Source organism: Lycorma delicatula, chromosome 4 (genome assembly GCF_047948215.1).
Source record: "Lycorma delicatula isolate Av1 chromosome 4, ASM4794821v1, whole genome shotgun sequence".
In the NCBI taxonomy this organism is placed as follows: domain Eukaryota; kingdom Metazoa; phylum Arthropoda; class Insecta; order Hemiptera; family Fulgoridae; genus Lycorma; species Lycorma delicatula.
The window spans coordinates 74,189,488-74,216,268 of NC_134458.1; the positions used below are offsets into that span (position 1 = coordinate 74,189,488).

At 31.1% G+C, this 26,781-nt stretch overlaps 1 protein-coding gene across 7 annotated transcripts in view; it reads left to right on the forward strand.

The window, feature by feature from the left end:
* The window catches only part of ScsbetaG (Succinyl-coenzyme A synthetase beta subunit, GDP-forming), a 48,371-nt gene extending 23,907 nt beyond the window's left edge, over window positions 1-24,464 (forward strand). For all 7 annotated transcript variants that reach the window (XM_075363354.1, XM_075363358.1, XM_075363356.1 and 4 more), the window contains 7 exons: window positions 1,290-1,389; window positions 6,061-6,213; window positions 8,099-8,279; window positions 11,657-11,915; window positions 15,964-16,098; window positions 16,793-16,921; window positions 23,846-24,464. In XM_075363354.1, coding sequence (XP_075219469.1) covers window positions 1,290-1,389; window positions 6,061-6,213; window positions 8,099-8,279; window positions 11,657-11,915; window positions 15,964-16,098; window positions 16,793-16,921; window positions 23,846-23,955 — 1,067 coding nt within the window. In that variant the 3' untranslated portion in view covers window positions 23,956-24,464. The remainder of the gene's footprint in view (window positions 1-1,289; window positions 1,390-6,060; window positions 6,214-8,098; window positions 8,280-11,656; window positions 11,916-15,963; window positions 16,099-16,792; window positions 16,922-23,845) is intronic.
* Window positions 24,465-26,781: the final 2,317 nt, after the last annotated feature.

The following is a 26,781-nucleotide window of genomic DNA, read 5'->3' on the forward strand; positions in this document are numbered from 1 at the left end:
TAGCCTCGTGAACTGTATCAACCTCCACCACCAAAACAAGGTCATCTGCATAACCCACCAGGGTCATCCCCTGGTGGAAGACCCCATTATAAGACCACCCAGAGAGTCGATCTAAGGACTGACCCCCAGTGGTACTCTTCTGTATAGATTATGCTCAATTGTTGTACCATCTTCCAGGCAGCAAACAAGCCTACGCTCAGTTAGATATGACTTGATCATCTGTTGGAGGTACAGCAAAATTCCGCACTCCATTAGTGACCCCATTATTGCGACGTGAGAAATGCAGTTGAATGCATTTCTCATGTCAAGGGTGATCAGCACGCACATTGCCCTTCGGCTCCTCCTCGCAACTCTCTTCGAACCTGGCACACAGCGTCCACCGTAACAATGACAGACCTCCCCTTCTGGAAGCCGTATTGGCTGGCGGAGAGTCTGCCCACCCTCTCTACCACCTCAGATATTCTGCGTTGGAGCGTACGCTCCAACACTTTCACTAGGGCGTCTATCATGGCCAGCAGCCATTTCGAGGAGGGTAATGCTGGGTCCCTCCCTAGTTTGAGGACTAACACCAGCCATTGGCATCTCCACCTGTGAGGGAATATCCCCTCTGCAAGGCAAGCATTATATACCTCAAGAAATACATCCAGAGCAGCACAGACCGCCACCCTTATCACCAAATTTGCCAACTGGTCCAGGCCCGGTACCTTCCTCAGGGGCATGCATAACGTTGCACCCAATAACTCCTCTTGTGTAAAAGGGGGTAGAATCTCTCCATCGTCCCCATCATCAGTTATTACCTTTTATCCATCCAGAAAAAGGCCATTGATTATGCCCCACAATTTGAGTGTCCTGCATAGCAGAGACCCTGGGTCTCATCCTCCTTTTCACCAATATAGTGTATGGCCTGCCTCAAGGATCTGCCTCTACCTCCACAGTTATCTCATTCCATGCTTTCCATTTCGCCTCTCAAATGCATGATGCAAGGTCCTTCTTGGCCATCTTGTATTGGTCCATACATATATCCCTCAGGACAGGGAAATGAGCCTTAGTCATTTTCCTTCTGGCCACTAGACACACCCATCTTTTGTTGGCAATCTCCGACAACCACCAATAGACAGGAGGTGGCCAGGTGTCTTGAAACACTGCAGGGGGTGCTCCACGGTGTCACCCCTGCATGACACTATGCTGATCCTTACGCGACTCTTCTGTACTATGTGCACAGCCTCCTTGGCTGTGCACAGCTGCAAATACCTAACAATACATTAAATTTTCATTTTTTATTGTTGTAGAAGTCAATGAGTATGTTATTAAAGCACAAATCCTTGCTGGTGGAAGAGGATTAGGTCATTTTGATAATGGTTACAAAGGGGGTGTACATTTAACTAAAGAGTAAGTATATGAATTAATTTTTTAATGTAATTTAATGATATGTGAGTGAGTTTGAATGAATAATAAAAGCATAAAATGCACCAATCATGACTGCTTATTGCAAGAGAAAAAGATAATGATTTTTATTTCAGCTAATTCCTGGTTACTTAATTTTACTTTGTATTAATACAGTAGTTAGTGATTGTACCTCAAAAAATGATGCAACTTTTTTTTTGAATAAATTTTAAAAAAAGGAAAGAAATTACTTATGACTTCAAGCATCTAACAAGCTTCTTCTCTTATTTTTTGGTATGAAAGCTGAAAATAACTTTTATATTAAAAAATCTGATGTGAACACCACATGACTTCCTTGTACATCTATTAAATTACTTATACAAATTTTTTTTTAAATGAAAAGTACATAAAATTTATTTAATTTCTTATTTTTTTTTTATTTTTGTTTTTTATATTGAATTATTATTTATTGTAATTTTTTTATAATCAGAGGTTAATAATTATTAATAAATCAATATATTTAAAGTAAAAAAAAAAAAAAAAAAGTTAAAAAGAAGGAGTTGAAGTCGGATTTGAATCGTTGTTCCTTCTTGTAAGATCCAAATATTTCATTAATTAAAATTTTATTTGGCTATAACTCTGGAACCAATGAAAATAAGTACCACTTAATATCGTTGAAAAGCTCTCAATGAGGGCTTATTACTGCAGTTTATAAAAAGTGCAAAATCCAAAATTTTTTTGATTTTGGGCTTTTCTGAACACTTTTGGTCTAGTCAATTGTAATCAAAAGGGCAGGTTCACAACTAGATGTTACAGCAGTCCTAAATCCAAAATTTCAACATCCTATGGCTAATCATTTTGAGTTATGCGAGATACATTTGTACATATGTACAGACATCACGCCGAAACTAGTCAAATTGGATTTAAGGATGGTCAAAGTGGATATTTCCATTGAAATATAAAAACTGAAATTTTTCGCAATCACAATACTTTTTCTACTTCGTATAAGGAAGTAAAAACTTGCTCATTTTCAAAAGATGATATATTCAACTAAATTACTTATTAGTAGTGAGCACAATATGTTTCAGTAATAATGAATAGATTCAAGGATTTTTTACTGCTGCAGCTTCAGCTTTAATTAATTTCAGTGATCATAGGAGCTATAGATGCTAAATTAGATTCCCTAGAACTTTTATTTTATACATTTATTTTTTCCTTAGATAATGGAGTTTGATTGTAAATTAGATTTAAAAGGTATATTTTCTTTTGTGTGGCTGACCATTTTGAGACTTTTCTTTATGGAAGCTAATTTTTTCCACCATTCTGGACATTCTAACAGAAGACTTAAAAGATTATATCCTTTTACTCAGAAGAATAAGTTGGAACTCACTAATATACAGAAAAACTGTGTAACATTTTTTCACGGGTGTAAAGGAAAAATTTATGAGCTAAAAGTTGTTTCTTGGTTAAATAAGTCAGAGTTATCTTAATGTTATTTTACCCAAACTGGAATTCTTCAAAACAAAATATGAAATTACTACTTCTTAGATTGCTAACATAAACTTCTTAGGTATTCCTGATTAACAATGTGCTGTTGATTGAGTAACTGATGATCATTTGCCTGAAAATTAATACCATAATACAACTCTTAAGTATGTATATATTTTTGCTATATGATTACAATTATTTAGCTCTGATGAACCAATCTACTTTTATTCTTTCCTTTAATTTTTAAAATCCCACTGTACAAAAGGTGTTCAGTTTAAATATATTGTTTTTGTGTGGTAAATTTAAGCTGATTCTAAAGGCTGAAACTAAAACGAAAAAATATCACCTCAGATTTATTACAACTGATTTAGGTATGCCGAGTGACTGCTTTACTCTAGTCTAGTGACCTAAACATGTCACTCTCATCCAGGTGGTTTAAATAGTATCAAAAAAGTTATCAAGACCCAGAATGCTAATATAAAGAAGAAACAACATGAGTTATCTGGGCTATCCATTATCAGGAGTACTTCTTTGATGAATTTATTGCAGGTCATAAATTTCCACATAACTATAACAAAAATAGTAATCCTAAAATGTTTGGGATTTTACACAAGTATTATTTTTTAGTGCAAAGAGCAACTAGTTTAAGCAGTGGTTCAGTTTTCAGATAAAGGTTATGACAGACTAAATAACAGGAAGTACAATTATGACTTTTTACCTGGCCATTTAGAGGTTGCTTTATCACATCAAACAATATTCAAAGCAGATGTGCTTGCTCTACTTTAACATTAACTCTGAAAATTGAAGGATTTATTAAGATTTTATTCTATGAGACCATCTATAAATTGTGGTATGCAACTCTTTGATTCATTTGTGTAATAAAACTTTTACTTAAATTATATTCATTTATTTACCAAGTGATTTATGTAATTATTTTTAAAATTTTAACAACTGTATATAAAATTAAAAGAAATGATGCTTTTGAACTTTTCCTGTCTTTACCTATTGAAAGATGCTGAAGAAAATGAAGATAAAAAATGATTAAGAAAAAGGAAAGAACTAAAAGAAAATAGAATTATTTTGTTAAAAGTGATTAATAAGATTATCTTTTAGAGTGACTGATAACATTTAAAAATAATAGTTAATAAGCTATTACCACTAAATGGATCCAATTATTTTTTTATAAAGTTCATTTAGTAAATTTAATGATCTTAAAAAGAAAAAATTTGCATGTTGAACAAACAGTTCATGATCTTGTGATGAAATATAATAAGTTTTATCTGGGTTATAAATTGATGCACGTAATTATATCTAACCCATTACAATATCAGCTAAGTTAATTACTCGTATAAAATGTACTCTGTAATAATAAAGGTTATAGATTTCTTTTAATGGGTCATGATTCTACATCAAACGGATCTTTTAATATTTTTATTGGAAAGACTATCCACATATTATTTGAACATTTTATAGTATGTTTCCTTTATACTTTCAATGATATCAACTAAGTTTTATTAAAATAAAAACCAGGAATTTCTAATTTGGTAATGGAAGGAAACAATTAGTAAAAGAATGTAAGAAAAGGTATATTTAGAGTATAATTTAATTCTAATTATTTAAGATTTAGGATGAAAAAACATCAGGAATTACAATTAAAAGATTAATAAAGAATAGAAAAGTGGACTGAACCAATTGAGGGACTGAAGACAATAACTGCTGTAGGAAACATTAATTTAAGTAAATTTTTAATTATTCTATTTACAGCATGAGTTCTTTTAAAAATACTATTTTGGGGGTTTTTATATACCGTATTTCAGAAACTAAGAAATGGAACTCAAATATGTTTTGATTTGCTTAGATGTTTGATTTAGAAAATGTATTGTCCATTACATGAAGTATGGCTAAGTCTATAAAGTTCATAGACTACTGCTATAAAAATCATTTATTGAAAAAAGTATTGTAATAACAAATTGTACCCTTCAAAGTGTTCCCCCGCAGCTGTAATGTACTTTCCATTTGCGTTTTCTTGCCTTCAAAGCACTCGTGAAATTGTTCCTGTGTTACCCCTGACAGTGCCTCTGACATTGACTCTAATAGGCCTACAAAGTCTGAAAATGGTGGCCTTTTAATTTTTCTTTAAGTTTTGAAAATAGAAAAAATTCACAGGGGACCAATTCCGAGAGTAATGGGTTGTTCAAGGACATAGAGGCCACTTTGGCTAAAAACTGCTTGACAATGATGTCTGTGTGAGAGGGCGTATTATCGTGCTGGAGCATCCACGACTGGTCTTGCCACAAATTGGGTCTCTTTCTGCAAACTCTTTCATGCAGAGATTTCATTACTAACAGGTAATAAGTAGAATTAACTGTCTGACCCTGGGGAACCCATTCTTGGAGCCCAATTCAACATGAGTCCAAAAAAACCATCAGCATTGCCTTGATTTTTGATTTTGATATCCTGGCCTTTTTTCGTCTGTGGTTTATTTGGTTTTTCCATTATATGCTCTGCTTTTTGTATTAGGATCATACTTGTAAGTTGAAGTTTCGTCTCCTGTAATGATGTTTTGAAAGATTTCTACATTCTCCAACCAATATTGACAAACATGCAAATAATTTTCCTTTTCTTCACTTGACAGGGTTTTGGATTGATCTTTGCACAATACTCAGACATCCTGAACTGGCGTGTGATAAGGATGAGGTGCATGGTTGATTCTGGTGACCTCAGCGATATCTCTGACCAAGAGTTGATGGTTTGTTCAATTTTCTGCACAGAAGTGTCATTTTCAACAGTGGAGTGCCCTGAACCTTCATCATCCTCTGTTAAAGTTCTCCCCTTTCTGAACCTCACCAACCACTTGAACGAACTTCTTTTCACAAGATGGTCTCTGTAAACAAGATTCATAATTTTAGAATTTTAGTTTGTTCTCCCCACTTTCAAAAGGAATTTCATCAGAACTCGCTTTCAAAATCACAATTGATTTCCATCAGCAAAACACATCTGTACAAAATTGCATGAGTGCATGAAATATTAACAATCATTGTCCCACTGCTGCCAATCTCCCAATATTGCCATCTTGCTCACAAGAAAATGAGCCCTCAAACTTTATTGCCATATCTTGTGTGTGTGTGTATATATATATTTTTGTTCCCTTTTTTAAATGGATTTAGTTTTGTTATATTTTTGTTGCAGCCCTGAAGAACTGAAACCAATTATTTCTAACATGGTTGGTCATCGGCTAATTACCAAACAAACACCAAAGAATGGTATCCTTGTAAGAAAGGTGATGGTTGCTGATTCAGTGGACATTAAGAGGGAAACATATTTCTGTATTTTATTAGATAGGTTAGTTAAAAATAATCCTAGCATCTTGTTAAATTGGCTCATATGAGAATAAAATTTTATTCGCCTTAATGGTCTGAACATTCTGTATTTATGTAGTCTAATGCAGTTTGATTTTGAATAATACATTATCACTTTTAAATATTATGTTATGAATTTATCTGCTGCTTGTTTGTCTTGAAAATTATTTTTTAATTTCCTTTTATTATTATTCAGTTTCAGTATTTTAAAACTAATTTCTAAAGATCAGAATTATTTCTTTGTCTTATAGTCCCCTTTTAGTTTGAAAATACTCTCATTCGCTAAAAATAACCTTTTTAATGTAATAAATGATGGAGTTAATGCTTTCTTGAGATTTTTTCGTGAAATTAATTTACTTTTTTAAATTTTAGTTACACTTGGCTATAAAGTATTCTTCCCTTAATGTAAAATATTACAGACTGTTGTTAAGAATACAGATAAATGTAATTTAATTTCTTGTAAAACTTCATCAAGGGAATAATCCCACTTTAAATAATCAATTTGCTTTTATATATTTTGAATTACACATGAAATTTAAAAAAAAAAAACAACTTACTAAAAAGAAAAGTACTGTTTGTGGACGTACTTAAAAAACACATTTCTTCATAAAAAAATGATGTGAATAAAAAAAATCAACAATATCTTTTTTGTATATTTTTAAGATGGATTTATTGACTTGAATGCTACTATTTATTTATATCAAAGTAGAAATTACTTAAAATTAATTTATTATTTGAAGATTTTTTTCAAAATCTGACCCTTTAGAACTTTCAAAGCCTAGCCATCAATATTAGAACATTTTTCTTCAAAGTAATTAAAGTTTAAAAAACTTAAAATGCGTTAAAACAAACAGTATTTGTTTATTCATTCTTTCCCTTTTAGTTAAAAAACACTGAAGAATCAAAAGTGCTTAGTAATTGGATTAAAGAAGTATTATGTAATTTACTTTTTTATTTTTATTTATCTTCAAAAGTTCATTTTGTTTCTCCAATTTTACTTGGAATGTCAAACAAATTTTTGGTTTGGTTTAAAATTACAAAAATTTTTCTGCACGTTTTGATCCTTTTTTTAAAAATATGAGTCAAATTTTGTCAACTTTTATTATTTTTTTTCTTGACTTTACTTATTCAAATTTTCTCAAATGTAAATTTTCTACAGATTTTTTTACAAAATTTTATATCTTTATTGAAGTAAATTTATGCTGAACCTAAAAAAAATTCTGTTTGCTGTCTCTTATTTTTTGGGTGTTATAACAATATTCCCAGAAACTACTGGATATACAGTTCTGGGATCCATTTATTATAATTATTTAAGTCAACAAAACATATTATATATAGTAAAGCATTCTGCCTCATAATTCTTGCTTTAAGAATTTTATTATAGTCTCACTTTATTATTGAAGTAGAAATCAAGGCAACATTTTGTCAGTTTCTTGAAAATATTTTGTTTTCAACAAATGACTGACAAAAAACTTAGATCTTGTTTATACAAACTTTTTCTTTAGTTTCACTAGTGATGTGTGTCTTTAAATTTTTTTCTGTTTCTTTGTGGATGTCATATAAATCCTGTAGATACAGTGTTTTTGTAGCAGAAATTAAATACATACATCTATTTTTGTTATAAACATGTCCAGTGTGAATATACCAATTCATCAATTGATAAATCACAGATTCAAAAAGTGTTTTTATATTAACTGGAAAATTTGTATTGAACTTACTGTTAATTTGCTGTGTATGGGTACGGTTTTTGTTGGTATTTTGTTTATATATATGGAAACGTATGGTTGTTAAGTTTGATAAAATTATATTACATATTATTTTATTGAGGAAGGTGCTGGCATTATTAATTTTGAATTTACTTTTCTTAGAGCTCATAATGGTCCAGTTGTTATTGCATCTCCAGCTGGTGGAACTGATATTGAGGAAGTGGCCAGGAAAACTCCAAACCTTATCAAGACATATCCGATTGATATCAATGAAGGAATGAAAGAAAAGACAGCTCAGGATATTGCAACATTTCTGCAATTTAAAGGAAAATTCCACGAACAAGTAATGTTAATATTTATTTTTAATTGAAGATTTGCCCATCATATACTGTCATTTGTAGTCAGTTTGATAAAGAATATTGAGAGGCTTGAGAATCGTGTTTACAAAATAATTAAATTTTATATCTCAAATAATAATTCTGATTCTATTATGAAATATACAATAACTAATAAAGATTTTTACAAAATTGAAGTTAGATTACAATCTCAAAATCAATAATAAACTTTACATAATGATTATTTACTTCTATTATTTACAAAGGAAACCAGCTTATTTTCACAGTATTTTATATTTCCACTGAGATTATTTTAATTGATTTGACTGTCTTCTGCCCTTCCTTTTTTCCTGTTTAGTCTCTGGGAATCACCTCAGGTATTACTCCAGAGGATGAATGAGGATGATATGTACGAGTGTAAGTGAAGTGTAGTCTTGTACAGTCTCAGGTCGACCATTTCTGAGATGTGTGGTTAATTAAAACCCAACCATCAAAGAACACCGGTATCCATGATCTAGTATTCAAATCTGTATAAAAGTAACTGCCTTTACTAGGATTTGAACGTTGAACTCTCGACTTTGAAATCAGCTGATTTACGAAGATGCGTTCACCATTAGATCAACCCGGTGGGTTTTTCTGCCCTTCGTAGCATCGTTCACTCTAGCATTCGTAGTTAAGGTGTTTTGAGACATCCATTCTCAAAATTATTTTTCTTGTACTGAATGTGCTAAAAGTTTTGAAAATGGAGGTACTCTGAAAAGTATAAACTATAAATAGTAGTGACATTGCTAGGAACGGCAGAAAATAACACGCAATTTAACAAAGAAAGTAGGTTATATTTTTATCAATGAATAATAATGACACCTTCTCCCCTGTTCACAGTGAACTCACTGAAAATATTCTCGCATGTGACCTCAGAATAGAACGTTGTATTTTTGTTGCAAATTGGAATATGCTTGTGAAGCACCCTTCATTTGTATATTTGACTGTTATCATACATTCACTTTTTACCACATTCACACATTCAGAATGTTATCACATACTACATTCCACTCATTGGCCTTCAGCGGTATTAATATATCTGGATCTAGGCAACAGCTGCCTTTAGTCCTAATGTAAAAGCAGCCCTGTGTTTATTGAAGTGTAATGGTTTTAAAAAATCAATGACACCTTGAACCTTGACACCATTCTGGAAATTCTTTTCATTGTTTTTCTTAGTTTTTTATTATTTCTGATTTTTCTCTTTCTAATTTATTTATCGGTTTACATTCTGCATGTTCTCTTTTTCTTATTCTTGCACTTTCCTTTATTAGAAGCTTCTCTACACATCACAATACCTAATTTTCTGATCTCTTTGCAATTACGTTTTCATCCAGAATTTTGTTATTTTCCTGATTTAAAAAAAAGGGAGAATATTTTATTCAAATAATTATTATCATATATTGAGTTTAGATGCTATGGTATGGAGTACATCATTTTATTATAGTTAAATCACATTTAAAAAGATTAGACTAATCTTAACATTTTGATGATAGAGTTGTCTTCCACAGTTAACAACTAGTTTCATTTTTTATCTTTTGAATTTTGTCATATCACTTATAATTTTGTTATATTATTTTTTATTTATTTTAATAGTTTTTGGAAAGAACATTCAAAGTCCTTTATTAATGAGAAGATAACTTTGAATTCATAAACAAAAATGATAGCAAAAAAACAAAATTTAAAAAAAGATCTATTGAATGTAGCTAAATGTACATTTACATAAACACAACCTACTATTTACAATAGCCAAACTTGCTGTAATGAACAGCCAGAGAAAAGTGAATCAGTAGTCAAGTGAAAATAATTCTTGCGGTGCTTCATAAATCAGTAACACTTTCTTTGACTGTCATAAACAACGCTGGGTATCTGTATTTGAAATCATTATAAATGTTCATTGGGGTGTACCTGAGCATTGATGTTTTAGAATACAAAGATTGTTATTTCTTTAGTGTTTTATGTGGAATTTATAATAACTACAATGGACATTAAGGAACAATTTTATTTATCCTTGCATATTATGGGCATAGTAATCTATTAAAGTTTTGTTTCTGCTCCTATGACAATTACAGTTCTGTTTGTGGCATTGTTCCTTCATGTTTACACCTGTTTCCTGTTTATTATACAAGGTTCTTTGTGTTGTTATTTTTGAAAAAAAAAGTTGTTTTTAGACATTTTGACAGTTTTGTTAGACAAAACAGTGTCAGGACAAAAATGAAAATGAAATTTTTTTCTGTTTTCAAGAGTATCACAATGATTTTGGATCTGAGGGCGAAGTAGATGATAGCAATGAAGAACAGTGTTACAAAGTGAAAATGGTGCAAGTTATGTTCTGACAAGAAAAAGTCAGAACGAGGAAAAAAAAGAAAGGAAACTTTTATTTTTGGTGTTGCTCTGACTGTGATGTTCAACTTTGTGTGCCAGTTTGGTTCAAAATTTATCACACAAAGGCTAATTAATCTTGATATATTTTTAATTTTTTGTTTTAACTTTATGAGTTTTATATTTATGTATTAATTGTATACACCATATGCATACCCTTCCCTTCCCATTGATAACAATATTGCTCTGTCTATCTCTTATACATCTTATCCATTTTTGCTCTCCTGTTCTTAACCTCTCCACTCAGACCAAGATAATCTTTTGTTAATCTTGAAATTATCCTTAAGCATCCTAAAAATTCCTTCTTCGAGCCTGTCCATGTTAGACCTTCTTAACTTATCTCTTACTTCTGTTGTACATTGCCCCATCTTCGTCATTGTTTGATTCCATATTCCTTTTCTTGGTGATTTTTTCCTTCATTTAGCCTTTAACATCTTTATCCCACTAAATTGTTCTTTTTACCTTTTTTAATTTAATGTTGTTATTGAGTAAATCACAGTTTCTTTCACTTATTTTCGCCTATCACTATATGATACCTATCTCTATTCTCTGGTATATTCTTCCTCAATCATTTCTTTTAGGCATGTTTGTTTATTTTTTTATACTGTCCCTCTGTTAATCTTTTGTAGTGCCTTTTTTTTCGTAAACAGTTTACATATTTTATCACTAGCAGTCTGTGAAGTGTTTCCAGTTCTGCTTTTCTAAATGCCCTTAGATCCATTATCATGATATATTAAATATCACTGGAATAAATGATGCAATAAGGAAATTCATTTTATTTATTTATAGCTTTCTGTATTGTTATCATGATATTACTGTTTGATATTACTTCATTTTTTATGAAGTTAATTTTTTAATATGATATTCATTTCTATTTTTATTGTGTATAACTATGCAGATTGATTTCTTTTTGGGATATTATGATTGCTGATATTTTATTACACTTTAATATTTACTCTTTTAGGCTGTAAAAGAAATCCTGTCATTATGGAGATTATTTATCAGTGTTGATGCAGTTCAAGTAGAAATAAATCCATTGGTAGAAACTGCAGATAACAAAGTAATCTCAGTTGATGCAAAAATTCAGTTTGATGACAATGCAGCTTTCCGTCAAGAGGAAATATTTAAATTAAATGACACCAGTGAAATGGATCCTCGTGAACTTATGGCACAACAACACCACTTGAACTACATCGGTTTAGAGGGAAATATTGGATGCCTTGGTAATTTTTTTTTACTATCATGTAAAGTAACTGATGAAATATGTGACAAAAGTTTTATGTGTATTCCACATTTTCAGATGATCAAAAATTTTTTCAACATCAGTCAGAATATTAAATTTTCTAAAGTACAAGATAATATAGTATTTACTACTAACAAAAACCATCTGTGAACACACCAAATTAGTAGTAAGCTCATTCAAAACCTAGCAATTTACACAGACACACTTTTTGAATTCATGAATTCATCATTAGTTTTTAAAATACTACCTCAGGCAATGGGTTACTTTCTTCATATGTTAAAAGTTATTGGTATCATGATCAACTCACCAGTTTCTGTGATCATCAATTTTAACATTTGTCGAAGGTAATGCATTGCATGAGATCTTATTTTAATAACTGATGATGAATCCATCGATTTGAAAAGCACTTTTCATGTAAATTAGTCTGTTTGCAAGTTTGTGGACCAACAAACTTAACTTAATTGTTTTAGGTGTAGTTAATGATTACAATTTACTGGAGAACATGTTTAAAAAAATGTAATATAAATCCGTATTAAAAAACTCATTTATATATTACATTTTTTAAGCATTAGTTCTTCATTAAATCCAAAATTGTTCCTTTCTTTATATTAATTTCTGACATAATCACAATTACTCCCATCAAATAAGACATCATTTTAACTATTGAAGAAATCACTACCTCCATCTTTTTTCAATGCTTTTATCATTATCACTTCTTTAACTCATTCTCAGGATATCTTTTTTACTAATTTATAGTCTCGTAAACTTGTAAGATTCTTCATACATCTTGTTTGTGTCAAATTGTAATCAAATGTTTCCATCCATTTGGTCTACTTCTGTGTGAATGATTTAAGGTCTTGCACATCAAAATATTTGGTTGTAACTGACTTGCAACGCTTCCTGGAATGACTTGTTTGTGTTCCATAACCTAAACTGGTTACTTAAGAGCATGTTTTTTAAGAATACTATTTGTCATCGTGATCATGATTCTCTAATAAAATTTTTACATTGCTTTCATCTATTCATCTTTTTTATGTATGATGGTCATTCAATAATTAAAGATACAAATTCTAGAGTTAGATTGGTTTATTTAATCAATATGACATCTTTTTCACTTTTTCACATTAATACACTTATCCCATTTGTGAATCAGCTTATTTATGCCTGCTGCAATGAAATTGTCTTGATGTCAGAGCTAATTTAGTACATGTTTGACATCGTCATTACCATTAATCTTCTTACCACGTAGCTCCTTCTTGAGTGGACCAGACTAGTTGAAATCCAGTGGAGCCAAGTCAGGACTGTATGAGGGAAGTGAGGTAGTATTTCCTGATACATTTTGTTAATTTTTTCTTGAGTTACTTGAGCTGTGTAAGACTGGGGTTATTGTGAAGCAGAATGATGCCTTTGCACTGAAATCTAGGGTTGTTTTTGAACACAGCTGGCCTTACATTGTCAATAAGCATTTCACACTATTGTGCACTGTTTATTATTTGTTGATCTAAAAAATTGACCAAAACTAGGCCTTTTGTATCCCAAAAGATTATCATCATGATTTTTACTGCTGCTGGGTTTGGAATTTATTCTTGACAGGTGAACTCATATGTTTCCACTCCATGTTCTGTCTTTTTGATTCTGGCTTATAATGGTGAATCCATGTCTCATCACAGATTGGAATACTGTTAAAAAAAGCATCACCTTCCTGCTGATACTGTTGTTTCAGCTCTGTGCACTTGCAAAGTCTCATCTCCTTATGGTGATCTGGGCAGCTCTCTTGGAATCCATCGTGTGCTTGCTTTATAATAATTGTGTTTGTTGGTGATAATGTTATGAAACTTGTAATTTTTCAGTTATGATCTCAGCTGTAATCTGTTGGGTCTTCCTGGATGAAAGTGTCTATGTGAGCTTCAAGCGCTGGAGTTGAAATATCATCAGACATCCAGAATGGTGCTTGTCAGTTACTGAAATTTAACTGTCTTTAAATCTTTCTACCTAATTATAAAATCTCTGCAGTTCAAAAAAAAATTGTCTGTGTTGTTTTGTTATAGAGAATAAATGTTTACTAGTTTTTAAATTCAGAAAGCAAAAACAGATCACTGCACGCTGTTTTTAATTTTCAAACTTTAAGAGGACTGGCCATTGTAAAATAAGATTTTGAGGTTATAAACAAAACAATTTTACTCAAACAGCTGTTCAAAAGTCATCACTTACCGCTTACTAACTTACAGTTATGAAAGTATCGACTGTATCATAACTGTTTTTCCTCCACAACTATTTGTGTCTTTAATTATTGAATAATCATTGTATGTAAAGAAAAATTTTTGATTTAGTTTTCTCACTTAATATGATTTTTTGATTAAATATCAGTAACAATGGAAATTTAGCTCTTCTGTGCAGCATCCCAATAGTATTATACAGGCTATTGCAAATTTTTTTGTTTAATGTATAGAATTAATTCTTCTGATGTCTATTGTTTTGCTTAACTGTATATCATTTATTAAAGGAATTATTTTATCAGTATTACCTACTTGGTCTAACTTATATAATAATTTTTTTCCTGCATCAATAACAAATCTATGAAAACTTAAAATCCTGAATTTATATTCTGATGATGTTGTTTTCACTGTTGTGGTTCCCGTACTGTGCTTAATTCATGTAATTTCAGGAATTGAGAGTACTAGGAAGTTTTTATTTTCATTATTTGATGTAATCGATAACTTTTTGTGACACTAGCATTTATAATAAAGGTTTTGGGAAAGATTCTATTAATCTTGTATAAGTAATTATTTGTCATGTAAATTAATGCAGTTACTACTGATAGCTTAAAAAAATTCCTGAAATGTGTTTAGTTTACCAAACGCTGAGTACATAAAAGCATTTTACATTATGTTTTTTAGAAAAGTTTTCTCCTGTAATCTTCCCAACATTTTTGGAAATATTCCTGAAATCCATTTTTTAGCTGCTGTGTCATGTTGATGTTGACTTTATTGGCATTCTTTTGTTGCTTTCCTCTCTGAGTATTTCAGTGAGGAAGTAAGTAGAAATTAGGTGTTACTAAATCAGGAGAATATGTTGGTGGATTCTTCAGAAATCTTAACAAGATCAACATGGATGTAGTGTAGGCAACATTTTTGGAATAATGTGGTGAAAAACAATTTTCAGATTATTGTAGAGAATACTATGAAAACTTCCTGCTGGTATGCAATTTCTAGTACTATTTATTCAACAGATTTCATTCTGTTTTGAACATGGTCAAAGTTTTTGTTATTATGCAGTAGAAGAATGTTCTATACAAACATCATTGTTATGAAAACTAGCATGATTCTTATAAGGACACTTGATCCTTGATCCTTATAAGGATACATAAACCTTTGTTTTTCATTATCATTTCATCATACACTCTTATCAAGCATCATATGTTTCTGACAGAATAGTCCAAAATTTGACGTTTGTTTTTGTTTACTGTTAGATTTTGAATTTGAATTGTGATGATGTAACACAACCATATAGCAGCAATAGACTCTGATAATCTACTGAGAGGAAAGAAGAAAACTATGCTAACCATGTTGGATGTCACAAATGCTGCCAGTTTATAAAACAGCAATTTCTATGACACATTTACCATTTTAAACAGAAGATATCAGTTGCAAGAACGTTTTGATACTACATCATGAAAGTTTTTTGTGTAAATAAATAATAGAAATAAGTTTCTATGTCTGATGAGTAAATAATCCACACATTTTAAGATAATTAGTATTTTATATTAACGTGAAGTACTGTTGCACTTAATGTGGCTTTTTAAATCATACTGATTATATAAGTTCATTTGTTTGTGTTATCTTGTACTACCTGTTTGTTAAAGTTTTAATAAATATTTTAGTTAGACTTTATCATTATGTCAGCATAAAATTCTAGAAATCTAATCAACTCTAGCTAGAATTGATGTGTGAAGTGTCAAACACCTAGTAGTAGTAGTAATAATAATTTTGTATGATGCAAATGTTTTGGTTTATGTGTACTTACTTTAGTTAATGGAGCTGGTCTTGCAATGGCAACAATGGACATCATTAAACTCCATGGAGGTGAGCCAGCCAATTTCCTAGATGTTGGAGGTGGTGTCAATGAAGAACAAGTTTTACAGGCATTTAACATCCTTACATCTGGTCAGTTTTGTTGCTATTTTCAGTGTGGATATTTAAAAAAAAAAAAAGATGTGTTTGTTTGTTAAATGTCATAACCATTTTTGGTCATTGGCAACCGTATGTGGGACAATTTAAATCATAAAAATTGTGTAGTATTACCGAAATGTACATTCATGTCAAGCTTACTGAAATGTAGACACTATTCAATCCTAGTAATCAGGGGGACCTTGATTCTTAAGGAAACATATTACGTATATTTATGTATTCATGTGCCTTTTTATTTTAAAAGATTTTAAAAATTATTTTTAAATATAATACTTTTAAATACTACAATATACTTTATTTTATATTGAAAGTTGTAAAAACTTTACCTTGATTATGAGCTAATGTTTGCTTTAAATTAAAGCTTCATTGAGGACTGTTTCTGGGAACTATTGAGTAATATAGTTCTGTTGGGTTTGATACTGGTGTTTGTACTGGAATTTAAAAGGTGTCACTTGTTTCATGATTTGCTCAAAAAATATGTTCAATTTAAATTGTGTGACTTTTCATTTAGAGTGTTTTTGTATTTTGGTTAAGTATAAAGGTTAAGTTGATGACATTAAATACAGAAAAAGATTTCTAATTGCTTTTACAGAAGTGAGGAAAAATTAGTTAATTTTACATTAGTTATATGAATTAAAAAGAAGAGCTCATTTTACAATGTTGTTTTCAGATAAAAATGTGAAATCTATTTTGGTTAATGTATTTGGTGGAATCGTCAATTGTGGTACAATTGCCAATGGTATCATTAACGCGACAAAAAAAATGAAAATGACTGTTCCTTTGACTGTGCGTTTAGAAGGTGAGTATAATGGATCATCGTATTGAATGTAATGATATTGTGTACTTTGTGTCTAAAAACTGCAATTCTTTTTTTATTTAGATCATTTTTTGATTGAGATTAATATCAGAAATGTTCAACTGCTCATAAGTAACAACTGAGTCAGCAAGAAGGAGCTGCAATGTTGCAGCGTTGAACTCCCAACAAAACAAATGCCCAGTAATTGCTTATGTTTGGTTTAATGCTTTATTCTGTGTAACTGATAGGCTCATTTTCAAGATAAAATCACTAAGCAAGCTATTCATTTCCAATTAATCATTGATCAGTATTTAAGTAAGAAAAGAGTAATTTAGTTCAACTTCTTTATTTATGATTTCAATTTTATGTTTTAATTATGAAGTTCTTTGTGATGATATAAAATCATAAAGTTTTAAAAATCTAAATGATTTGAATGGCAAGTAAAACTAACCTTTTTGTGTAGAATAACAGAATAATTTATAAAAATTTACACATACGAGAGGGTGCTTAACATAGTTAATATTTTTTGAATCAACAGTAATTTGAATGGCTTGATGCTATTGTCCTTTCTATTCTATGATAATAATTTAATCTTAACATATTTATATCCTACATTATCAGTTTACCATCATGTTAGTCACTTAGTATTCTTACTGGTAAAACAGTTTTTTACCCACTTTTTATGCAAAAAATTTATGTTTGCTCATGTGGAGGATTCATCAAAATTTTGGAGAGAATTTCTTTAAATGAACTGCAAAATCAAAACTATAAACTTTTATATGATATAAAACTCAACATTTCCCATCTGGTTGTTTGTGTGTTCAACTGCTCATAAGTAACAACTGAGTCAGCAAGAAGGAGCTGCAATGTTGCAGCGTTGAACTCCCAACAAAACAAATGCCCAGTAATTGCTTATGTTTGGTTTAATGCTTTATTCTGTGTAACTGATAGGCTCATTTTCAAGATAAAATCACTAAGCAAGCTATTCATTTCCAATTAATCATTGATCAGTATTTAAGTAAGAAAAGAGTAATTTAGTTCAACTTCTTTATTTATGATTTCAATTTTATGTTTTAATTATGAAGTTCTTTGTGATGATATAAAATCATAAAGTTTTAAAAATCTAAATGATTTGAATGGCAAGTAAAACTAACCTTTTTGTGTAGAATAACAGAATAATTTATAAAAATTTACACATACGAGAGGGTGCTTAACATAGTTAATATTTTTTGAATCAACAGTAATTTGAATGGCTTGATGCTATTGTCCTTTCTATTCTATGATAATAATTTAATCTTAACATATTTATATCCTACATTATCAGTTTACCATCATGTTAGTCACTTAGTATTCTTACTGGTAAAACAGTTTTTTACCCACTTTTTATGCAAAAAATTTATGTTTGCTCATGTGGAGGATTCATCAAAATTTTGGAGAGAATTTCTTTAAATGAACTGCAAAATCAAAACTATAAACTTTTATATGATATGAAACTCAACATTTCCCATCTGGTTGTTTGTGAGGTTTAAATTCTCAAATAGAAGTTTTTCTTTCATGATGCATACTATGTTTCTTTTCTTTATTAAACAGTTTAATATTTTCAGTATGGTTCATTTCATTCAGACTAATAAAAGTGCAAACTGTTACCAGATTTTTATTTGTAGATTGTTTATTAAATCATTTTTCCAGATACGGCAAACGTGCCATTATGTAGGAAGGTGCAAAACTGTACTCAAGGAAAAAATATTCTTTTATAAGATTCATTCATTTTTTAAAATAAATTGTTTATTGGAAAGCGTTAAAATACCTGTGAAAAACATTTTCAGTAGACTCTCAGTTTTCAATCTTTTCATCTGTGACTGTTTGCTGTAACAACCAACTTATAAGCTCTTAATTTATTAAAAATAGTTGATTGATGGGTTGCACAAAGAAAAGGGATATTTATTGCTGTCTAATTAGGTGTCCTTGTAATAGTTTTTACCACTACTTTTGATCCAAATTTTCTCCTTCCTTCTGATTGAATTAAACAGTTAAATGTTTCAGTTTTTCTTTATTTTGGTACTCTACTACAGTATTTTTAATACAAGACACAGTTCAAAAGTAAGGGCTGATTGGTAATGAAATGAGAACAGATGACGAAATGAAAAATTTGTTAATGATTTCAAATACTTACATATTTACTTTATTTTTCTATGTAATCACCATTTCATTCCAAACACTTGATATTGTGGACAAGCTTCTTCAAACTTACTGCATAAAATCCTGCTGCCTGGGATTGTAACCACTCTTTCACCAAGATTTTCAACTCTTCACTTTCCTCGAATCATTGAAATGCAAGCCAGTATTTAAGGTGTAGTCACTGGGCATGAGATCAGGACTGTAAGGTGAATGCTCAAAAATCTCCCATACAAATTCTTGAATTGTTTCTGTTGAAAAAGTATGTTGCCATGATGTCTGTATGTATGTTGTTATCATGGAGAAGAACTATTTCTGATCTCAGCACTCCCCATCATTGGTTTTGAATGACACGACACAGTTTAAAAAGAAATGATACATTTGTAATGTAATGGATATTCCAGGTTCCATGAAATCAGTCAAAGCACACCCTTCTAGTACCAGAATACAGCCATGATTTTCTTTCAAGACTGTGCTTGTCTGAATTTTGGTGAACCAGAATGACACCCCTGCATGGATTGTTGTTTTGTCTCAGCATTGACATATGAAATCCACGTTTCATCACTAGTACAATATAGGAAAAAAATTGTCTCCTCATGGTTAAAGCTGTCGAGAAAAGCACGTGCAGGTGTCATTCTGTGATCTTTCTGAACACTGATGGATGTCAACATTTTCAACATCCATCATACAGACAGTTTACAATATACTAGAGGGTCAGTCATGATTCTCAACAGTGTAGTCTTTGAAACGTCAGGAAATTTTAAAAAAAGATTGCTAATTATAAAGTGCAACAAATCTTTCTTAATTTTGCATTCACACATTCAACGAGATCGTCAGACCGGACATTAGGCCTGCCACTTCTCTGTTCATTGTGAACATTTAAATGACCTTCCTCAAACTTATGACACCATTGCCTCACTTTTCCTTCACTCATTGCACTAGGCCCATACGTTTTACACAATTGATGGTGAATTTCAGCAGCATTATGTCCTTTTATATTTAGAGATTTAATTACTGACCAACTTCACAACTGCTGGGATTTTTTATTACTACACTTGTTTTAACACACTGTCTCACAAAGGCAAACAACAATGAACTGATGGCAATGTAGTGGTTACATGCCCAACAGACCACTTAAAGTTACTGCATATGCGCAAACCAGTCAGTGTTGCTAGTCGCTATTTACAATTCATTGGTCCTTACTTTTGAACTGCGTTTTGTATGAGTTGCTTATCAATCGGAATTTAAGATTTCTGTTTCTGTGTTTTTGCATGTGTTGTGTAGTGTGCAGCTGTCTTGTATTTTTACATAATTTTATATTTTTTCAAAGTTATTGACAAAAAAATATAATGGCAAGAACCTACATCTACAGAAAACCAGATTTTTACTTCTCTGGGCCTGCTCCATGCTCCATCTTTTTCTTTGTACTCCATACTAGCTTACTTTGATTCCGAGATATAGTAAAGGATTCATGATTATTTACAGGTTGAGGGGGGGGGGGTTGAATAAAACTAAAAAATTATGGATCCTTCTTGCTTCATGCTGATTCAACATTATCTGAAAAATTTCAAGACGAGTAATCTTCTGTTTAGCATTCAAATATGGAATTCATGATGTCAACATTTTTTGAAACTAATTCATGCCACATGTTAAAACTGGACACGGCAATTTCAATTTCAATTTCTTAACAAATTTCACCCAGTTAACCAGTGTTCAGCTTGGTTTGTTGTTTGCTATAATTCTGGTCCTGGATACTGCACATGTGTAGATCTGCAAGTCTTTTTACTATCAATGCACACTCTATGCTATGTAAACACCTGCTTTTATAAGATTTATACCTGAACTGAGATGTAAATTTTACAAAGTCTTGTTTCACATTTTCTTTTGTTAAGAACTTTATTATAATTCATTGTAGAATGGCACTAGGTACAAATTGCTCATGAATGTGCTAAATTTCTGAATTATACCAAGAGAAAATTATTAGCTAAGAGAGAAATGTGCCCACTCAGTTTCAGCCACATTATTCAGTTGTATAAAAGCTTGTTTTATGTTTGTTTGACCCTCATATATTTCAATTTAATATTAAGTTTTATGTTTAGCGTAAAATTTTATGGATCATGTTAAATAATAAAACAGTGTTAGAAGTAATTCTAAATGACTATATTATTGACAATATGCAACTATAAAGGATTATTTTCTTATAATGACTTTAATATGTTCAGTGCTATGGTATGTAATGAATACGATACCTAGTTTGCTAAAAAATATTTTGCAATAAGTACTTAAATAAAATGCTTTCAATAAAATACTTAAATACTTCAATAAATATTTTCAATGAAATGTAGCCAAAATCTTTTTTTAGGGTTTTTGTTTTGCAATTTGTGACATCATAGATTGGTACTCGTATCCGAGTAGTGTGCACCGCGAATGAACTGATTCTGAGCCAGTCATGCAGTGTTCCCTTTCTGTTCTTTGTTTCAACCAAATATATTATACATTACTACCACTAATTACAATAATATTAATTTATAAGTTTTATGAATTTATTTACAGTATTTACAACCAACCTCACCACTCTACAGTCCGCTTATTTGTTTCCATGGAAATCAAAGCACTCAACTCGGCACAAATCTGGCTTCTGTGGACAAACTTCACAAATGAATGTTGTTTACTTTCTTTTTCCATTTTTGTTAAAACTTGGCAAAGTTTTCTTTTCCTCCCACCTTTTGAATCTCTGTCTTCATTTTGTGCAGGTCAGTGCGTGGTATGGCGTTCTGCAGGAGTTCAATTTGGCTGCTCTTCTTTAGGTGGAAAAAGTTTCTCTAATACTTTTAGACAGAAGTTGTACATAGAAAGTTTCTCTTTGTTATGCTCTCTGTGCATGTTGTATAAGTGTTGTGCATTGACCATAAGCATTTGTAAAATATGGATGAATATTTTGATGTACTACCGAATTGTTTTCTTCTCACAATAATAAGCCATTGTCTGGCCCATTCTGTCCACACCTTTCATATGTGCATTATAATATACGGTGAGTTTTGGTTTCTCTCGTCACTGTTTTCTTTTATTTATTGTTGTGCACATTTTGTTGTTAAACTGAGAAGAAATGTAGGTGACAAGTCTTTTATCCCTCCACTTTCCAATCATAATCCCATCTGCATTTTGGGTGATGGTTTTGCCTTTTTTCAAAATTGTACTTTTAACTAAATCCGGGGAATGCCTCCGATCAATCCATAGAGTACTAATACAATATGTATCTTTTTCAAGAAGTTTGAAGTGAGAATAAAACTATTATAATACTTTTACATGAATAAGTATAGTGTCTATGATTTAATAATTCATTCATGAGGTACAGTACAACTTTTTCACAGTGACCTTTCCCTGAAAAGAAGTCATTGCCTCTGCCACAAACAGCAAACTTAAAAATGAGCCCTTCAGGTTCATTTAGACAGTATAACTTTAGACCATACTTATGGTGCTTGCCCTTTACGTACTGTCTGATTATAAGTCGGCATTTCCAAAGTATCATTGCTTCATCGATACATAATTCTCTTGAAGTATAATACATCAACATCATTGTTGTATTAAAATGATCTATTTGTGGTCTTATTTTGAACAGTCAATATTGGGCAATGGCTGGTCAACTCGGTGGACTGGCAGCTGAGAAGAATAGACTTTTGAAAAGTACAGACATCTAAGAATTAATAGAAAGTGATCACGGCTCATATACTGTCTAAAAGCGGGTAAGTTCAAGACTCTATGGGTTTTCCAGTAATTTTGGTGTCTATTGAGTTTAATGGTTCCTGTGTGAAGCAACAAACCAATGAAAACTTTTAATTCTGGTACTGTGAAGTTTTTCCATCGAGTTATACAAGATTTTTCAGAAGTTGAAGGACCACAGAACAGTTCAAAAGCATATTTGTTTGTATTTCTGCAAATCAACTCTAAAAAAATATTGTCCACAACTAAAAGAAACCAGTCTATTGGTCTGTTCTCCCCTGGAATCAGTACCAATAATCCATTCTCTCTTACGGGCTTGAAAGGATTGTGCCTTAATTCTAGAGCATTGTTTACCCAAATGGGATTTATTTCATCATCATCTAACCCACTTTTGGACTACTCCTCTGATGTGGAGTTTTCGTCAAGATCCTTCTGAATCTATAAGTTTGTCATCACTGAGGTGTTGCACAATTGTACGACGGGTAGTCATTCTAAATAATAAATTAAATGAAAAAATAAAATAAACCTACAATAAAAAATGTGTCTACTTACTGATTCGGACACTATGAACTCGGTGTAAAAGTAAAAAAATGGAATTGGCAGGAAACCAGATACATAAACTAAATGAACAGTATCTACTTACAATGCGCACAACAAACGATCTACTTTTGCTAAGAGCTGAGCCCAAACTAAACCACAACAAAAACATTACAATAATGGTACTCGTAAACGAGTAGTCTGCTCGTAGTGGTGGACAACAACTACTCGGATATGAGTAGCCCACACTAAACGTGTTAATATCATCATCATCAAATGATTATCTGCTCTGAAGCATCTGCAATGGGTTTTTTTCCTTTTTTTTAGTATGGGTTTTATATAATTTTATGTTTTTATTTTTCACAATTTTACATTTTTACAACATGCGGACCTTATTAGATGGGGTCAATAGGCAGTTACACGTTCTGCCTATCCCCCTAAATCTGATGATTAATATACTAGTATGTCTTTTGATTGTAATTTCTTTTCCTTCAGGTACAAATGTTACAGAAGGAAGAGAACTGCTGGAAAAATCAGGACTTAAACTGAAGTTTGCTGCTGATCTGGAACAAGCTGCTGAGTTGGCAGTTGCAAACCTTAATTAATTATCTTTGACTGCTAATAATAGTTTAGTTTTTTAACTTGGTAGTTTATTTTTAGTTATTTTGAGAAGGTTTTTATGACGAACTCACTGCATATAGTGAGTTGTGATTAAAATTTTTAATTATGATAGAAGTTGTGACATACCAAAAACCTTTCTTTAAAACTGTATGACAGTTTATTGCTGTGTGAATGTTTCTAAGAAATCGCACTTGTTTTATGAAAGTTTATATGTTTATGTTGGAGGTTAGTGTTAGTCAATTAATGATATTTGTTAGTTGTAAAAGATATCAACAGATCTCAGGAAAAATCTTTCATTATTGTGTACTTTGAATTTATTGATGAACTTGACTGATTGATAAGCCAAAATTTAATGTGTCTTAATATTTAATAATAGCTGTTTTTATGGAATGACTTTCCTTTTGTTACTGAAGTTTATATATTAGAAGAGTTATTTGTATTTTTACATGTTTGTAAATAAATATAAAAATATATTTTTGTTTATAATGACATATTTTTGCTTGATTTTTCTTTTTATATTATTTTTAACTGACTGGCACATAGATTTGTCAGCCTTTGGCAATACTGTTATACAGCTAACACTTTGTACATTGCCTTGTAATAAATTTTTATTTGTTTTGCTTTTGATATAAAGCAGTGTGCTTTATAGTATTTAAACATTTTTTTTAATAGGATGAATTTTTTTCCTAATGTTAGTTTTATTTAGAATAGTGGAATTTTTACTCTGCAGTGCATCTTGGCCAAACTATAGTTATAGATTTTTGAGTACGTGATACTTTTACTATTCCTATAATAAGGCAAGTGGTGATATCTATTGGTTAATATATGTATCAGAGTGTCGTGTCAGGTGATGTCTCGACACTACACAGAGAATATTTTTTTTTTAATTGTGGAGCATGGATGTTCCAAACACAACACAACAGTGTAGTTTATTTCCTTTTATTATTAGTATTAATAAATATAGTTATTATTAATAATCTTTTATTCATTGGCTAAAACCCAGACCTCAACATGGTAGCAGAGCATGCTTATGAGAAGGCTGAATTTTGTGTAGTGTTGTAAGGAAAAAGTAGTTGCTGTAGCTGGAACAAAGAAAGTGAGTATGTTTTGAAAAAGTACGTTGAGTCTTAACGGAAAGAGAACGTACTGGAGAGCAAAATGCCCAAACAAGGAGATATCAATATTCCAATTTTTGATAGAAAAAAATACAACGTGTGGAAAAGAAGACTATTATTATTTTTAGGATTCAAGAAAGTGTGATGAAGTTATAACAAGAAGTAAAACGGCACAAGACAGAGAAGAATGGAATAATAAAGATCTATCAAAAAGTGATGAATTATATCTACAGTGCAATTTCAAATAAACAGTTGAAATTTGTGTGTGAGATGACAACAGCATACGATATAATCAAGAAATTTGATAGTTTATATTTAAAAGAATCTATGGCATTGCAAATAGTTTACAGAAACAGACTGGAAAAACTTTTTTCTCTCATTTTGAGAAGGCTGTAAATGAATTGAAAAGTGCTGGTACGACAGTGACAGAGAAAGAAAAATTGAACTATATATTAATTACATTGCTAGAGTCATACAGCTATATTGGTGAACTGATAGATACGTTGAAACAGAAGATCAGACTGCAGATTATGTAAAGAGAAAAATACAGATGGCAGAGTTGAAACATCAAGGAGAAGAATATCAAGAAAACAAATCCAATCCATTTATGGGTAATAGAAACGAGGAAGGAAGAACATTTTTCAAGTGTGGCAAAATTGGTCATTTGAAAAGGAATTGCAAATATGGCGGCCAAATGGCTGAAAGTGGTGAAAGATGACGAGCAGCACGAGGACTTGGAGCCGGAAGAGGTAGCAATGTGAAAGGATGTGGCCACTCAAGCAGTCAGCAACAAAGGAATTGGCAACAGGGGAATTCACAACGGTTCGACCAACACGGACAAAGGAATGAAGAGGGCAGTACTTCGGTCATAATGGTCGACTATTGTACAGTGAATAGTAAACTAAGTAATTCAAATTTAAGTGAAATAAAATGGTTGCTTGATAAGTAATTCGAATTTAAGTGAAATAAAATGGTTGCTTGACAGTGGATGCACTGATCATATAATTAATGATGAAGTATTTTGAAAACTGGATTTTATTGAAAACCCTTATTAATGTTTATTTAGGAGATAATCGGATTGTTAAAGCTACTAAAGTTGGAAAAGTGGCGATTTATTTTAATGTCTCTGGTAAACTACATAAGTAGAAGTGAAAAGTGTTTTTTATGTAAAAAATATGCATTCAAATTTAATAAGTTATAGTAAAATAACTGAGAACAATACCATTATTTCCAAAGGAGGAATAACTAAAATTCTGAATGACAATAATAATATTATAGCCTTAGCTTTCAAAGAAAAAGGATTATACATTATGAAAAGCAATTTAAAATCAGAGGAATCATATGTGAACATTGGTAATAGAAAAGTTGAAAATATGAGTAAAAAGGAGAAATGGCATAGATTACTTTGGCCATGTAAATTTTAAATACTTGAATATTGTATGCAAAAATCGATTATTAGAAGGAATTCCTAGTGAGTTAGAAAATAAATTTATGAATCGTAAGATTTGTATTGAAAACAAAATGAATAACAAATCATTTAAAAATAACAGAAGTAAAGCAGGAGATGTACTGGAAATTGTACACACCGATGTCTGTGGACCTTTTAGTACAACAGGATATAAAGAAGAAAAATATTTCATATCATTTGACTATAGTGAAGTAGCTAAAGTATATACAGGTCATTCAAAGAAACTG